This window comes from Labrus mixtus, chromosome 24 (genome assembly GCF_963584025.1).
Source record: "Labrus mixtus chromosome 24, fLabMix1.1, whole genome shotgun sequence".
NCBI classification, from domain to species: domain Eukaryota; kingdom Metazoa; phylum Chordata; class Actinopteri; order Labriformes; family Labridae; genus Labrus; species Labrus mixtus.
In genome coordinates this window covers 11,037,558-11,056,117 of record NC_083635.1, presented here as the reverse complement: position 1 = coordinate 11,056,117, position 18,560 = coordinate 11,037,558, and the positions used below count along the sequence as shown (strand labels likewise).

General features: G+C 42.8%; 1 protein-coding gene across 1 annotated transcript in view; it reads right to left on the bottom strand.

The window, feature by feature from the left end:
* Positions 1-18,560, bottom strand: part of ahr2 (aryl hydrocarbon receptor 2) — a 53,324-nt gene that overhangs the window by 9,810 nt on the left and 24,954 nt on the right. Inside the window, exons 3-4 of the mRNA XM_061032855.1 lie at positions 1,176-1,372; positions 1,007-1,096 (exon numbers count right to left, since the gene is read on the bottom strand). Coding sequence (XP_060888838.1) covers positions 1,007-1,096; positions 1,176-1,372 — 287 coding nt within the window. The remainder of the gene's footprint in view (positions 1-1,006; positions 1,097-1,175; positions 1,373-18,560) is intronic.

Below are 18,560 nucleotides of genomic sequence, written 5' to 3'. Positions count from 1 at the left end.
CACACACACACACACACACACACACACACACACACACACAGGTGGTGAACAATGCTCCGGGCTGGATGAATGGCACCGAGTCGGTGCTGGAAACACAGAGAGGCTGTTGTGCTGAGGAACGGAGGTGCTGAGTGAACCACACCTCAACCGTCAGCAAACAAACCCGACACAAAACCCTCCTTTGTCGACGGCGCTGAAACATGGGCGCAAACTGCTCCCAAGGCGTTGTGGAGTTCAAAGACACCCTAAAGTCAGGAATTAAGAGCGTCAGAGGTTGGAAATGAGAGAAAGTCAACTCTCTGCACCTTCAAGTGTCATTTTTATGTTCCGTCAAATCAGAATCTTTTTAACGTGCTTCACTATCTTTGCTTTCTCTTTTTATATCTGCTCTGTTACTGTTCATAAAGAGGCTTTAAATAAAGTTTTTAGTGATGTTAAATAGCCAAAGCAGCTGGTGGATTTCAGCTCCATCAGCCCCCAGAACCAAACGTTTCCTGCCCTGATTAGCATCCTGACTTCAGACTGTGCAGTGGAAAAGCTCAGTGTGTACATAAATATGTGTGTGTGTGTGTGTGTGTGTGTGTGTGTGTGTTGTTTATCGCGTGCACTGTCCCGAGGCTACGTTTTATTTTCTCCCCCCTGACTGCAGCAGACATCTTTGACCTCTGTTCAAACGGATGTGTTTACGAGTCAAGAGTTCACAGACAACAAAGCGGTTAAGTTCTCATGCACACAAACACAAACACACACACGAACACACACACACACACACAGTCACATGACTCACATGTGGTTCACCCTCTGACCCGTGTGTGTGTGTGTGTGTGTGTGTGTGTGTGTGTGTGTGATTCAGCTGTTGAATCGCTCTGAAATGTGTTATAAATTGTCCACAAAGTGTCTGATTTCCATGTGAAGTAAGAGAACAGCTTCTGTGCAGAAACGCTCTCCTGAGGTTTGAAAGCTTCTGCAGGACAGGACGTGTCACTGCGGGAGGATTCTGATTTACCTGGTGGAAGCCGAGGAAGTCGTGGATGGTTGGAGACGTGTAGAAGATGTAGCCTTCAGCCGTCACCACCAACACGAAGCCGTTCAGCGCCTAAAATAAATCAATCAATAAACGTCATTCTCAGCTTCTCGTGCCTCTTGTTGTCAAACAAACGAGTCCGAGGCGTTACCTGAAGCAGCAGGTCTCCCTCGGAGAAGCCGACGCCGTCGATGGAGGTCATCTGTGACGAGGCGGAGGAGGAGGAGTTGGTGGAGACGGCGGTGGAGGTCGTGGATGAAGAAGGCAGCGCGTTCTGGACGTTTCCTCCAAACATCAAACTGCGCTCGCTGGTCCAGCTCAAGCCGTTCTGACCTTTCTTCATCGTGGCTGGAGGAGAAGAAAGAAGAGAATCCTTTAGTGGGTTTTTTTTTAAATCAGCTTTATATCCACAGAAGAAGAAAGAAAGCCTGCAATCTTCATGCACAGAAGACAGAATAAAACCTGCAAAACCCATGAAGAAATAAAATGTGGAAAATTCACCAGATGAGTCCTTCTTTACTTTATTAAAGTTGTTTTGTCTTTCTGACCTCTAATGAGGACACGGCATGTCAAATTCACTCACACTACTTTTACTTTTCTCTCTCTCTTTCATCTCTGCACAGAGTTTCCAACATAGTTGACAGAGTTTCCATATCGGAGGTCAGGACTGGGCTACGTACAAACAGCTGATTGTGTTTACAGAATCCTCCAGTTTAATGAAGTGAGAAAAACAGAAAGAGGAACACAACATGTGTGTTTTCATGTTTTTTATCAGGGTGGAGCGGCCTGATGTTTCCTGTCCTCTTTCAACACTCGTCACTCTCAACTCGTCCTCCTTCTTCCTCTTCTGGTCATTATCGGGTCGTTTCTTATCCAAGTTACAAAAAAATAAAAATAACAGACTCTGATAACTTTAAATATCCTCTCCCGGAGGAAGCAGGTGGATTCTGAAACCAGGAAACCAGTTTAGAAATGATGATGGACGGACTGGTGGAGGATCCAAAAAGGCCTCACATCGAAATGCTGCAACGATATCGTCAGTTCTCACTCGTCAAACATGAGCATGACAACTGGAAACACTTCATTAAGGGGGCAAAAAAGATATCCGAGTGTGTAAATGTGAGATTGAGGGACTTTTTATGGATGTTTTCACCAATTTGTGGATCACAAATAAACCAATGAAGTTCATGAGAAGAGGATTCAGACACCAAGCTGCTGATTCAGAGTACTGGCTCAGCGTTAGACCAGGTCAAGCTCCGGGTTTGAAACTCAACGCTTTAAAGAGTAGTCTGACCCTTACACACACACACACACACACACACTCTCTCACTCACACACACACACACACACACTCACACACACACACACACACACACACACACACACACACTCACACAAACGCTCAGCCCAGAAAAAAAGAAAAAAAAAAACTCGGGGCCAAACGAGGGGAACAGGCAGAGCCACAAAATTACCCGTTGGCTTCGACAATTTCCCCCCGTGGACCGAACGCTCAGCGGGGGAGGCGGCCATCTTGGAAGACCAGCTCGTGTGAAGTGGTTCGGCGAGGCCTCAGACGCTGGCGGGGAGACTCGCATCGATCCGGATCGAGCTGGTTTTTGTCTAATAACGTTTGCAGAGAGGTTTGATGGAAACGCTCGACGTCTCCTCCAACGATCATAAAACTACATTTCATGTGTAATTTTGATTTTCTGATTATAAGTTATAACTCCGCAGAGAAGTTATAGAGAGCATTTTTTAGACTGATTATATGTGACAGGATCAAGTTCTGCTCTGAAACATAATTTAAAAAGTCTTCTGAACAAAACGGTAGAAATGTTTGGCACATTTTTGCTTCGATTCTGTTGACTTAAAATAAACATAAAGGAAGTTCATTCTGAAAAATTGATGTTTGACTTTTGGATTTGTTTTTTCTTCTGTTGCACTTTATATCATAAACTTTATTTGTACATCATGCAGAGCAAAGAAACGTGCTGCTGATGTGTCTGTAGACATTAACCTCATTAATGAATTATTCATGTTTATTATGAGACTTTAAGTGACAACCAAGAGTGAAATCAAATGTATTTAAGTTCTATCGTTGACATATTTCTGCTCTCTATAACACAAAAAACTATAACCGTGAAACCTCTTCAATTCATTCTGAGGAACTGAAACTACTGACTTGTAGCGTCTGCGTCACATTTCTTGTATTTTGGTTTCCTGCAGCTTCGCTTTCCAAAATGAAAAGCCAGAAGAACTATAGCTGAGTTTGTTGTGAAAGGAAAGATGCCATGCATGTGGGGTGGAAGCAGATTAAAGAGGCTCTGCAAAGACAGAAAAGAGAAAATAAAGTCTGCAGAATAAGACCATGAAGCTGGCAGTTAGTGGAGAGATGTGAAATACAGAATATTGAGGGTTTTTCCAGTCGCCTTTGAAGACATTTCTAAAAGTGAATGTGGTGATCTGAAGAGGTTTTCAAATGTTGAATCCTCCACTTCTTTGAATAAAGTTTAGACATGAAATAGGAGAGGTGTCTCACTTATTACATCATTTAAAGAGTAGACTTAAACCAATCTGAGGTCTGAGAGGTCAGAGGTCAGAGAGCCAGAGCGTTTATTCAGACATTGTAAGTGTCCCTGAACGCCTCACAGAGTCCATCACAGATCTTTTTGTTGCTTCTCGAGTATCAAAAAGTTCAACATTTTCTGCTTCAAAAATCTGCAGTGAAACGAGATTTGTTTTGGGTCACAAGTTCACTTTGAAAGCGTTTGAAAACTCTGCACAGATACGAAGAAGCTTTTCAGACGCTGCTCTTACTGGAACCAAACAATCCCCGTCTTTATGAGCGCTCTAACACCATCCTCCACACAACCTGAGCGTAACCTCCAAACCTGACGTGAACCCGGAGCTCGTGCTGAACCGTCTGCCTCCACCGGGGGCCAAATAAAAAAACAACAACACAGAGGGGATGATAGAGGTGAGAGAAAACATGGAGGTGGAGCTATGCTAAAAAAAAAAAGGTGCATTGTTGAATAAACTGGCACAAATTGATACCGATTATGTGCTTTCATACTGAACCTTTTGATATTTCTCTCCATTTCTTCTTTCCTGAGTAATTGTGTATCCATTTCTCCTGCTTCCTGGCTCCTTCCTGTTTCCACCTGTGCCATGCAAAATGTTTCACTGCTCCCACTTTACACTCTGCACGCTGCTAATGACATGGTTTACAGCTAGAATCAACAGTGCCAAGCTATTTCATGTCTCCAATGGTCGATGAATGTAAATACTGATCCCTCTTTTTGTCATGCAGGTCTGCAGCTATATTACGGTGCATGCGTAAGTGTTTATTACCCAGGAAATATTAGCTGAGCACATGTGGTCGTTCCCAGCGACGCCCTGCTTCACATCATACCTCCAAAACTCAGGACAGAAGAGCTATCAAAGTCTTCCTGCGTGGAGTGGACCGTTACATAAAGATACCAACATATTCATAAATCAAGAAAAATGCCAACTTGTGTCGATGAGATTCTTCATCAGATTGTTTCCCTGACTAGTTTATGAATTTTTGAGTCAAAAAACACGATAGTAGTGACTCCTAACAATCCTCTCATGTGTTCATAAATCACTTTACAAACCAAATACTCTTCTTCTTACTCACATTTATGATTAAGGAAAGCAAATCACGTATGAGCAGCTGAAACAAGCAGATATTTGGCTTGACATTTTTATATCTTGTGATTTAATGATGTTTTGGTGTACACACAAATGAGCGTCCTCTTTCAAACTTTCTGCTCCAAATCCTCACTTTCATAAATATCTAACTATGAATATAAGCGGGATATCTTACTTATTGCAAGGGAACCCTCTCCATTTAAAAGAGGGATATCTTAATTTTAAATAGAGAGGGTTCCCTTGCAACAGCAGCTGCTCCTGAACATTACTTGCAGCCCTAAAGTTGCTGAACTAACGAGAATTCAGGATCTAATGAAGGTTTATGATGCATTCTTTTCTACTGAAATAAATGAATGCACAGTGAAAACATCCAAATTGTCTTAAAGTGAAGTTTGACAAATTCCATCCATTATGGTGTTTATTTGGGTTTTTCAAGCGAGTTTCTTTTAAGAAACTCCGACCGGGAAGTTCCTCCTCTCATGTTGTGTTTGGCAGTGAAAGCACCTGGTGTGTTGGAAACAAAAACCTGCAGAATCTCAACCTCCTGACACCTGGTTTGACATCTTCTCTGTAACCTGACCTCGCACAAACATTTCCTCAAAGTTTAGGAATGAAACGACGCTTACAAAGAATCATCCTACATAAATAATCTCTCACACACAAGAACATCCAACCAAAAACAACAACAGTATTCACGATAAGAAAAAGCTCTGCAGTTCAAACAGAAACTGGACAGGATGAAACTTGTATTATTTGTGGCCTAAATTAGAAACTTTTTTCACATTTTAAACAGCTAAATTCAAAGTTCAAATGTGGAACAGCTGTCCATAAAGATAACACAAACAATATGTGGTGTGTGTGGGTTGTTAACAAATATTAAGAAAAGACATAAAAGTCAAGAATTTTTTAAGAGTGGACGTCTTTGTCTTGAGTTTCACTGTGTGGTTTTGTTGTGTGTGTGTGTGTGTGTGTGTGTGTGTATAGGGGGGGTCTGTACGGGCATGTTCAAGCCTCTTACACACTCATAGCTGGAGGCGATCTGGTTTAGTGGTTCAGCGTCTCAGTGCAGCAACAATGAGCTATTTTAGTACCATGAAGAACTGGGTGAGACGGGAGATAGACTTAAAGAGGAGGAAGAAATGAAAGAATGTGAGGTATAAATAGATAAAGTGGGAAAGTGATAAAATAAGAAGCGAGGGAAAATGACAGAGCAGGAATTTAACAAGGGGGATTGTTTAAAAAAGGACAAAACAAGAGGATAAAAGTGGTTGAATGAAGGAGAAACTATCATAAAAGAAGAAATAAGGGAAAAAAATCAAATGTGAGAGGACCCACGTAGGTGCCCTGGGGAACTCCCAGTTCTGTTTCTGACGTGGTTAGAAACCCACTTCATTCACTCTTTTACCCCTTAAACGCTGAATTTAACGAGGAACAGCTGACTCCTACCAAACCTCCACAACCCTCATAAAACAGGAGAAACCACCAGAACCCCCCCCCCCCCCTCCACCTCCTCCAGGAGTTTTTAAACACTTCCCAGCTTCTTGAAGGCGCTTCACACTAATCAGAAAAAGCTCCAACAAAGCTGGTGGTGTGGTATGTTTGTATGTTGAACATGCATGTTGCTCAGATGGTTTAACAGTAACTTTATAGGGCTATAAAGGAGCTAAAAGGGCTCTACTGCAGAACTGCTGCACTAACATTGGTATTTAAACAACTTTTGTTTAGAGATCCGCTTCTTGCAATGTCTTGTTTTAACCAAATAAAGTAAAAACAAGAAGACAAAGAAAGTTGACCACCAATAGAAAATAAGCCAAGCTACAACATCCTCCTGGACTAAGAAGCCTTTCGCAGCAATATTAACCATTTATCAACCAATTATCCTGCCTGATTATGACACAAATAAACAACTAAACAAACGTCATCACCCTCGCTAGTCAAAACCAGAATTACTAGTAAGTTAAACTAATTGTTAAAGTTATTTGAGAGATGTTCCTGATTTATTTTTGGAGTGTTTTCGTACTTCTAAACTAAAGCTGACTTCATTTAAGTCGACAGAGATTCCTTTTCCACCAATCAAAAAACTTCACACACTTAATCATAACCTTAAATCAAAAAATGTCAAAAATAAATCCCTAGTTTCAACAGAAATATTTGCTGCTTTTCTTCAACATCTTTGATTGAAGTTGAAATATCTTCATGTGTAATCTTGACCACACAAGTGATTAAGAAAGATAAGATAATCCAGAGGAGAAATTCAGGCATTGCAGCAGCATGAAGACAATAGAAGTAGGTAATACAAAATAAAAATCAAGTGAGTCGGAGCTGCTGCAACATGCTGCCGACTCTCTGTAACTAAGTCTGACTGGACTCATTTTTAGGGGAAATATTGAAGGACTTTTTCACAACTTTCAAACATTTTAAAGTCTCAGAACTAAAGATTCCAAAGAAACTAAGGAAGGACTTTGCTAAGAATTCGATTATGGTAATATTTTTTAATTCCAGACCCCCAAAAAAACATCCTTCAGATAATTTCTCAACAAAAGAAACTCAGAGGAACCATATTTTTTCTGGACGGCAGAAAGCCCCACCCTTTGCACTTGTTGACCCCGTCTTCAAACCCACCACCGAACATGAAATCATTCTAGCCCCACTGACTCCCTATTTCTCTTTTCTATCATATTTTGCAAACACGCCTCCCTCCCCTCGCCTCACCCATGACTCCCTCCCCTCACATCCCCCCTCATCCCTCCGTCTCCAAACACCCGCTCTCTAGCACTTTGCGGTTTCTGTCGACTTTGAAACCCAAGAGCTGAATGGAGTCATTGTTCTTCATCCCTTTGGACTGCAGGATGGAGGGAGGGAGGGAGGGAGGAGGGAGGCGGGGGAGGAGGGGTGACAGGAGATCAGCATCACCGACTCGCTCTCTCTCTCTCTCTCTCGCTCTCTGATCCTTTCTCTGCAGGTTTGGACACGAGCAGCGAGGGCTTTTTTTATTTTTATGTTTTACAGAAAAGAGGTCGTGCCTTGTTTTGAAATCGAGCCGTGTTTCAGATCTGTGTTTCTTCTTCTTTGACTCTCTGCCTTTAAATCCTCTCTCTCTGTGTCTCTCTAACTCGTATCATCTGTACTCATGTGTGTCGTTTCCTGTTGTGTTACTGTCGCTTTGATCAGGGACATTTTGCTGCACACAGAGTATGACCACATGTACATGAATCTGCAACACCAGCTGAGTTTGTCTGTCCACTAGGGGGTGCTATAACAAGTTATCGGCAACATTTCCCCCAGGCATGCAGAAATGAAAACACACATGCAGATATTTCTACAGATAAATAAACCTCAGAAGGGTGTGAAAGGAAAGTAGCAAACTTTCTGCAAGTTGTTGGGGAGTTTTTATTATTTTCTCAAGTTAAAGGAATTTTATGATTTATTGTTTATGAAGCAGAAACTATTAATATATATTTCAGGCATCAATAATCAACCCATGTGAAGTCTATTTAGAGACAGGACAGTGGAGAGAGTCAGAAATCAGGGAGAGAGAGAGAGAGTGGGGAATGAGCCACAGGCCGGATTCAAACCGCCCGCTTGGAGAACTAAAGCCTCTGTACTTGTGGCACACACTCACCACTAGGCCCCTGCTGCACTCTTTTTAAGCTCTCTCTCTTTTTTTTGCAACTTTGCAGCCAAAGTATTTTAAAAAATTGCCCGAGGACACATCGGACATGTGGCTACAGGAGCTTGGGATTGAACCCCCGACCTTCTGGTTGACAGACAACTAACTCTACCACTGAGCCACAGCTGTGAAGTATTCTCATATAACCCTTTAAAGTAACACACAGTCTAAAATGACCACTTTATTCTCCTTATATACATTTTTTAAATGAAGTTATGACCTGATGCTGGTGACATCAATCCTTTATCTCCTCCTCTATGACAGAAAACTGAAGGTATTGGGGTTGTGGACAAACCAAAACATGTGACATGTTTTGTAAATTCTCTGACTTCCTTTAAGAATGAAGATAGAATAATAGACTAAACAAACAACTTCCAGTTCAGTTTATCACAACACCTGTCACTCTTCAGGTTCTTTTATAGTTGAAGTGACAGTAATGTTCACTTCTCTTCCTGCACCTGCATCTCTCTCTCTCTCTCTCTCTCTCTCTCTCTCTCTCTCTCTCTCTCTCTCTCTCTCTCTCTCTCTCTCTCTCTCTCTCTCTCTCTCTCTCTCTCTCTCTCTCTCTCTCTCTCTCTCTCTCTCTCTCTCTCTCTCTCTCTCTCTCTCTCTCTCTCTCTCTCTCTCTGTCTCTCTCTCTCTCTCTCTCTCTCCTCCAACGGTCGTTGTTGCTGCGACTTCCTGCTCTGTGGTTAAAAGTCTTAACTTTGATAACCGCAACTATTTCCCTGATGGCCGCGCCCAAATAGCAACGCGGAGAAAATGATAAACAACCAACGTCCCAACAATGAGTGGAAGGATGATTACACACTGTTAGCTTAATATATGTTAAATACGACCGGTTCAACTTCAGTCCTCAGCAGCCTGAAGATGATCACTCCAACACAGATTCAAGCACAGGCTGTGAGAGTTCACACTCCGAACACACACACACACAGACACACACACACAGACACACACACACACACACACACACACACACACACACACACACACACACACACTGCTCCAGCCCTGAACCTGCTCGTCCAACCACATCCCTGACCTCCGACCCCCGGCATGCTACGATAAGGCCGAGTCTATCGGAGACGTCTCAACGTTTACATTCCTCCGTCTGAACAGCAGGTCACCCTCGGGTGCCTCCGCTGATACTGCACACGACCCACCACACCCTCACACACACACACACACACACACACACACACACACACACACACACACACTGAGTCTGAGATCATACCAATCACTCATTCGATGAAGGGCAAATTCAGGAGTTAATCTCAAACACACTGAGAGTTCATTCTGAGGAGAAGTTCATCACTCAGCGTCTCTGAAAACTCGAGTCTGACTTAATCCAGAGAGATGAAAGCTACAAAGTCACATGAAGAACTTTTCTTTTTTCACTGAACCTGTGGAGCTTTGGACGATCAAGACACTGCTGCAAACTCTGCAGAAACGCATTAAAAAAAAAAGAGGACGCAAACCAGCAGCTGTCACTGTTAACATGCTGCAAAATATGTGCAGGAAAGGCAACAGGGTTTTTATGAGAGTCTGGTTGTTTCACACAAAAGCAGTTCAAGCTGCCAGAAACACAAACATCCACATGCATGCATCAGTGCATGGAAACAGTTGTGTTACTTTGACAGGATGCTACACTCGATAAAAAAGAAAAAACAGTCTTAACGCTGTTTTTAAATGAGTGTTGGTGTTAAAACCAAGCCTTTGCAACTTCATTCTTAACTTCTATAGGAACGACAAACTGCCTCATGATGAGTGCTGCTGAAAAGCAACAACGAGCAGTGAAGTTAAATTAGGTAAAAGCAGTTCAGATGAGATTGGCGACACGTTTTAAGGAAGTGTTTACATTCAGAGAGCCGAAAAAGAAGAAGGTCAAGAAGTTGATCCACACCCAGAGCGGTAAAAGAACACAGGAAGGAAAGAAAGAAAGAAAGAAAACATCTGATGTTCGCTGCAACAACTGAGGGAAATACGGCTAATTTGCTCTAGTTGCTGCTGACACACACACACACACACACACACACACACACACACACACTCATATATCTATAAAACACACACACACACAAACACGAGTACACACACACACACATTTAGCTTTGCGTGCAAACTTTCAATCCCCGACATCCTGAGCCGAGAAAGGAGAGGAAGGAGGCCGGCGGAGGAAAAGAGGAGAGAGAGAGGGAAAACATTTAGTATGATTATTGTGTGTGTGTGTGTGTGTGTGTGTGTTTTGTGTGAGTGTGAGAGTGCGCACACACACACACACACACATACACCCCATAGTGAGGGCTGCCAAAGCGTCTGATATGACTTTACTGGCATTTGAACAGCTTGCATGATTACATGTTCTCCAATTTGGAACTGCTAAATGTTATTATACAGGAGATACTGATGAGAGGGGAGAGAGGGGGGGAGAGAGGAAGGGGAGAGAGGAAGGGGAGGAGGGGGTGAGAGGAGGGTAAAGTAGAGAGAAAGAGGCAGGAGGAAATGGAAGCAGAAAAAAGGTAAAGCAAGGTAAACGGGGGAGTTTCTGGTAAATGAGGGAGGAAATAAATTGGAGTAAGAGGACGAGAGAGGGAGGAGGTGAGGAGGGAGGAGGGAGGAGGGAGGAGGTGAGGAGGTGAGGAGGGATGAGGGAGGAGGTGAGGACAAAGATGGAAACACAAAGGAGGTTAATGGAGGTTAAGCGGAGATATTTGAGTAAAGGAGGGAGGTATGAAGCAGGAGTTGGGAGGAAAGAGAGGAGAAGGAAGAGAAGGCGGAAGGGGTGAGGAGGAGGAGGAGGAGGAGGAGGAGGAGGAGGAGGAGAAAAGAGCAACAGCCGGCTATCTGTAATGGATTTTGAAGAATAATGTAGCTCCGGTTCTCTTATCAGTTTTCGTGCCTCGATCCCATTCAGAACAGGAAACACACACAAACAACCACACACACACACACACACACACACACACACACACACACACACACACACACACACACACACACACACACACACACACACACACACACACACACACACACACACACACACACACACACACACACACACACACACACACACACACACACACACACACACACACACACACACACTCCTTACTTTTCAACTACTGCGCAATCAAGCATGAAAGTAGAAGTAAAGGTGAATTTTGTAAACCGTCCGTCTGCACCAAACCTGGTTTAAAAATCCATCAATTTAAGACGCGTGATGACCTCTAAATGAACGGCAGCGCTGCGTGATATTTCCTCTTTTCCTATCATAACCACGCTCTTTCTCCACGCCAAACCTCCTGCCAAATCCACCAGAAACTGCCAAGAACTTGCCAGAAATAATAATCTCAACCCCTCCCACTTCATGTGCTTCTCACTGCAGCAATTTGTCTTGATGCAAAAACATGGTGACAACTTCAAGTGTGGCTGGAGGAGGTTCAGTATTTGTTATTATTGCAGATGGCAGCTGTAATTCTAATCCAGTAAAGCCTTTAGACTCATTGTTCCAGCGACTTGAAAAGATTAGTAGTTCGTCTCTGATCCTGTGTGGAGTTTTTTTTTCTAAATTAAACTAATTTTGAATGGAATCTGGTCGGTGTGAAGGTACGGAAAGTTTGAGCAATAAAAGTTTAATTTGGATGCCTCGGTCATGATTTGTTTTTGACGATGTGTCACACTTTCTGATCTGTTTTAGTTTCCACTTTTAAAGATCAAAAATCCACTAAAATCTAAAGCAGGTTCTGTCAAAGATTCTCAACATGTCAGTTCGCTCCAAAAACACGAGTCATTCAGAAAATATGTGAAGTCAGATTTTATTCATGTTTTTCTTACCAGTCAGTAAGTGAAGCGGTGAAACAGTCAGAAAACTATGCAGCCGGTCAGGAACCAGTACAGCAAACCAGTTAGAAATTAAGCTTGTAAATGAAGCCGTCAGTGAACCAGTTGCTCATTATGGAGTTAGTCGGTAAACCAGTCAGTCAGAGATCAAACATGCAAGTCAGAAAACTGCAAACTCAGTCAGTAAACAGTCAGTAACTTATAGTGCTTTCACAAACTCCTGAAAAACTCCTGATATTTACCCATTTAACCAGTCAGCAAACCAGTCAGTAAACTGGTCATTAAAGCAGTCAGTAAACCGGTCAGTAACTTATTGCCCAGTAAACCGGTCAGTAAACCAGTCAGTAACTTATTGCCCAGAAAACCAGTCAGTAAATCAGTCAGTAAACCGGTCAGTAAGTTATTGCCCAGAAAACCAGTCAGTAACTTATTGCCCAGTAAACGGGTCAGTAAACAGGTCAGTAAACCAGATAGTTAACTAGTCAGCCAGTCAGTAAACCAGTCTGTGAGTTATTCAGAGAGTAACCAGTAAACCAGCCAGTAAGCCAGTCTTTAAAACAGTTACTGAGTCACTAAACCAATCAGAGACTAGAGCAGTAGACCAGTCAGTAAGAGAACCAGTCAGTCAGCGAAGCAGCCATTTATTTCCTGGCGAGCCCTGGGCCGGCCTGGCGGTCTGGTTGTTACCCTGAGCGGTGACTGACAGGCGCTCCCAGCAGCAGACAGGCTGGGCAGGCAGCCAATGGAGTTGCGTGTAAAGAGTTTATTTAGACAAGAGAGCGGGGTGGGGGGGGGGGGGGGGGGGGGGGGGGGGGAGCGGGAGGGTTCCAAAGATATTTTGTTGAGGCCAGAGGTCTCACTCCTGTCAGAACTCGAGAACCCAACGAAAGGTTAGAACAGAACAGAGCGAGAGAGCTGACCAGATGAGATCTTTTATAAACTGTGTGTGTGTGTGTGTGTGTGTGTGTGTGTGTGTGCAGTTTACATAAGACTTACACACACTTACACACTTAGAAATATACTGTATACACACTCAACACACACACACACACACACACAGACGCAGCTGCACAAAGATATCAAACACTTTAAACACATATCATGCATGCAGACTTGAACACACACATAAATACAGACGTGTGTGTGTGTGTGTGTGTGTGTGTGTGTGTGTTTAAACATATGCACACATGTAGCTTTGCACACACACATTATGTTAAGGTGCAAACACGTGTAAGTTAACGCACACACAAGTAAAGAGAACACACCCTAAGAACACGAGTGATACGCTGTGTTCCTGGCAGAGGTGTGTGTGTGTGTGTGTGTGTGTGTGTGTGTGTGTGTGTGTTTAAAATGGAAACACTATCAGTTTGATCAGAGGAGTTGGCTCGATCTAATGTGCTTTCTGCAGCGTGTGTGTGTGTGTGTGTGTCTGATCATGTCAGAGTGATAACTTCTACTCGTTTCCAGTGTCTCTCGCCCTTGATCGCCCCTTTTGAAGAGCAGCTCCAAAACAAATAAAAAACATGCTGATTATGAAACTTTTCAACCTGCTTACGACATGCGCAGAAAACCAGCCAGCCAATCAGGCAGTAGACCAGTTACCGAGCCATTGCTTGAGTATACAATCGGATCTGTGACTCGGTTATCAGGTCAGCCAACCAGTTAGTCAGAAAACTGGGCGACCATCTAGCTAGCAGGTAAAACAGTCAGTAAATCCGTGCTGAACTCAGCAAACACTTCAGCCGGTCAATCAGAAAGTAAAAGCAGTCAGTAAAGTCGTAAAGCACATAAAAAAAACAGCATATGAAATGAGAAAACCAGTCTGTAATCCCACCAGTCAGTCAGTCAGAGCTGTTTATCTGTACGTCAGATTCAGCATCACCAGAAACTCCATTCCATTCAGAGGAACTTTTTTCACGTTCACGAGAAATGTTCTGAGCTGTTTCATCAACTCAGCAAAAGGAAGAGTGACTAAAAGGAAAACCCGTCCGACCTCAGCAGCTTCCTGACACGCGCTCCGTGGCGGGCGGTGAAACCCTGAGAAGATTCCATCACTTGATAAAATCAAACCCTGAATGGCTGATTTAGACACAAACCTCTGATATGAATCTTTTCTTTACTCCACCGGATCTCTTTGCAAAAACTCCCGTTTCACACACACCGCCTAAGGTCAAAACTATTTGCTTTCACACTCACGAGCAAATCTCATTCTACTTTTTTTAAAGGTCACATATTATCTAAAACACACTTCACCATGTTCCTCTAAAACAAGTGTCTCCAGTCTGTCTACAAACCCCCCAATCATGAGAAAAGTCCATCCTCTCCGTCTTCTGCCTGCTCCACTTTTCAGAAAATGTGTGCTCAAACAGGCTGTTTGGAGATTTTCCCTTTATGACATCACAAAGGGCAGTAGCTCCTCCCCCAGGTGGGTGACACTCCCACAGCTAGGTGTTTGTTCTGCCCTCTGAGTCTGCCTTCTCACCGTAAACAATAGGACATGGAGCGAGAAAGACCGAGTACACCCGAGCCCTTCCAGAGAGGGGGCGTGGTCAGACACAGCTCATTTACATATTTAAAGGTACAGACACAGAAACAGCCTGTTCTGAGCAGGGCTGAAATAGAGGAGTTTATAGACATGATCAAATACAGGATCAGAGTGGATTTAGAACAAGAAACTTCACACACATGTTTTGAGGAGCTCTGAGACTGTTTGAAGAGGAGGAGGATATGTCACCTTTAAAGATGCATTTCAATACCTAGGTCATGATTTTAAAAACAAAAGAAGGGTCAAAATAAATTGTCACTTGTGTAAAGAGGTTTGGGTGAGAAAACAGACGGTTTCTCGTCAAATATGAAGCCACGTGCTGCGGGTGACACGAGGTGGAAGTGGTAGCACCATGCTGCCACTGTGGTGAAACACACACACACACACACACACACACAATGTAAACGATGGTTCGTTGTTTCCACCTACGCTGGGTGTAGGTTACGTATAGGTGAGGGAAAACGGTGAACCAAAGGAAGTGAAGCCTCCTGAGCAGGAAGACAAGATCAGATTGTCTAAAAATCACATCACAGAATCTTCTTTTTGTCATTCTTAAGCTTATTCATGATCTGAAGACCAAAAAGTGAATTTAAATTATTAGAAAGAAGTCAAAAACACAAGAAAAACACCTGATTGAACTTTCTTCTGCTCGGTTTAGGAAGAAAACTGAAAACATTTAAGGGTTTGAATCCATGAATTTAGTCATTTTGGAATAATTCAGCTTCTGTAAAGATAAAATAGACTTTTAAATATTTGAATCATCCATTAGCGAACACATTTAACTTGAACAACGAGCAAGTGAAACCTCCTAAACTACGGCAGCGACGAGTTTATGGCACTTTAGCAGCACAGAGTGAAAGCTGGAGCTGGACGAGTACTCAGACTGTTCGCTCCCTAAAGCCTCCCACACAATCACATCCAGACTGCACACCTGCAGATAACACATATCTCACACACAAAGATAATATTTGTCTTATATTAAATATTAGATATCATCTCCCCTCCTGATCACGGCTGGAGAGAAACACTCTGGAGAAGCAGGAAAAAAAAGCAAATCTCCTAAATTAAATCTGAGCGTTTTCCCCAGTTTGAAATAAAAAGAGTGAAACAGCTGCAGACTACAGTTTACGAGGAACACCGAGTACTGAGCTTGAAGAGCGAAAACAGATGAAATTATAGATATGGGAAATATCAGAAAAGTACATCTGATGTCTGAGGCTTCGGAGAAAAATGAACCACCACATCGTTGGTGTTACTTTTGTGATATTTAAAAAAACGAGGAAGAGGCCGCTTTCTGCACATCTGAGACGACCTGCAGCAGCATCAGTTCCTCTCCCGTTCGTTTTGACAAGTTTCACAAATTAAAAACAAGCTTTTATAATGATGCCGACAATCTGCTCAGAGATCAGGAGACATGTGTGCTTAAGTCAACTCTGAGAACTCTGTACACACAGGATGTTATCTCGCCCTGATGATGAGACACCAAACCAATTATGTTTGATAATCAGCTACAACTCTCTTCAGGTGTTTCACCAACATGAGTCAGATACAGGATTTTAGTTTGAGGACGCTCAAATCAGCAGCAGCTGCCCTAGAAGTCCAGACAAACACGGTCATAGAAACACTGATTTTTTTAGTTTTTCTGCATCATTTGAATGAAATGTTACTCTGAATGTTGTTCCCTATACACGCCTGTCATTCAGACAGTCTACATTTCTACATTTTTTGCACACAAAGAAACACACTGAAATGTCTCCTTCCACCACAAATCCTCTGATTATAAAGACACTGAAGCTCAGGTCACGCCATCTTCAAAATAAATCATAAATCAGCCGGTTGTTGTTTTCAGTCTTTGTGCACACTGATGTTGTTGCTATGACAACAGCACAGGTGAGGACGCAGAGTGAGGTGAATGCAGTCAAACAGGTCAGGTGGGTTTGGTCCCTGCACGTCCACATGAGGAATGTCACTCAAAGTCAAAGTAACAGTTCTCACTGCTACAAATACTGACGCGACAGAAATTCACTGACTTCATCTAAAACGATTCAGAACTCATTCAACTGTAACCAAGGCAACACACACACGTGTACTTAAACTCTTCTTACCTGTGTCAGGTGAGCGCAGGGGAAGGACGAGGTCACCCGAACATGAAAGAGAAGAAAGAAAAAAGAAATCATTAGAGGGAAATTCCTGTTAAATCATCACACGTCAGCTCAAACTTCACGTCCTGAATCTTGACTTGAATACGAGTTCGATATAAAACAAAACATTTCCCGTCATAAAGTCGCTCATTGGGAGCTGAACAGTGTTGCAAAATGTTGTTAAATCATCTCGTATATTCAGCTATGAAGCCGTTTCTTTGTTGTCTCTCTCTCTCTGCAACATTTTCCCGCTCAGATTTCGTCATGCAAAATCAGAAAAACCGTAAAGTTGAGGAAGGGGAAAAGAAAGATTTCTCTGCAGATGATGCATGAAATATGACTCGATACTTTACAACACAAAACCATGAAATAAGATATGATGCGATGCTGTAGGGAAACTTTTGTTGGACTCCAGTGTGGCGCACATTTATCTGCCTCCACATCAGTATTAAAAAATAAAAACAAACAATCCACATGTAAACAAAATCATGTTGACCATGTCGACCGTTTGTTTCCTTTAACATAAAATAAACTTTGGATGAAAAAGGAGGAAAACTGGACAGGTTAGTGGTTTGTCCCGATCCTCCTTGTGTATATTTACTGTAAGTGTCTCTTCTTCTGTGCTTTTTAAATCTAATTATAGGCGAGGAATCATTCTGCATGTGTTTTTTAGTATGTCTTCTGTAAATGCCAAAGCCCAGGAAGAAAAAAAAGGACATTTTTCTGTTTGTTTGTGGCTCCGAAAACCAACCAAAACATTTACTTTGTGACAGTTTGGAAAACTTTGCAGAAAGGTGAACTCGCTGAACCTTCAGTTTTTCATCAGGAGAGCAGAGACACCTTTTTCTGCCAGAGTAACATCAAAGTTCGACTTTCTCCGCCTGCAGACATCTTCACTCCACACAGCTTCCCTCACACGACACAAGCCCAGCTCTTATTTAATTATTATTGCTCAACAGACAGCAGGCTTCCATTTTCTTTTTCCTAAATAGATTTATGGTGTTTGGGAACGAGCCTCTTCCAATGTAAACTCTGAGGCCGCCTGGCCACAGAACTCTCCCAACCTAAACATCCAGAGAGGGACCGGAGGGAGCCGCTCGTCCCCCGACGCAGCGACAGACTCTGGACGACATCAACACACAGAGAGAGAGAGAGAGAGAGAGGGGGCGAGAGAGAGAGAGAGGGGAAATCCGAGGCTGAGCGTGACTCTCTGCTGCGCTGTCAGTAAACACTTGTGGTATAGAAAAGACAAGACGACAACTTTCTGGCTCGGGACGAGATGGGAGCGCTGCGGAAAAAAAACGTTTCTGCACATCAGAAAGTATTCACCAGCAGCAGCACACAAACTCCAACACCTGCGAGGTCACAGCGACCACAAGAGAACGGCATCTCTGCCGTGAAATGAATCTGTGACTTCATGTTATTACGTTTAAATGAAGATGTTTTATCAGTCGAATGCAAAGTGGACAGAGGCGATAAAAATGTTCCTCTTGCATCACAAAAAAAAAAAATTTAGAGAACGAGAAAGCCCTCAGTAACGTCCCGTTTTTATCGTTTTAGTGGAATTATTAAATAATCAGGACACATCGCAACCATTTCTGCAGATTCTGTATCCCTTACATTGTTATAAAAAGTTTAAATTTGTCAAACTGGAAGAGC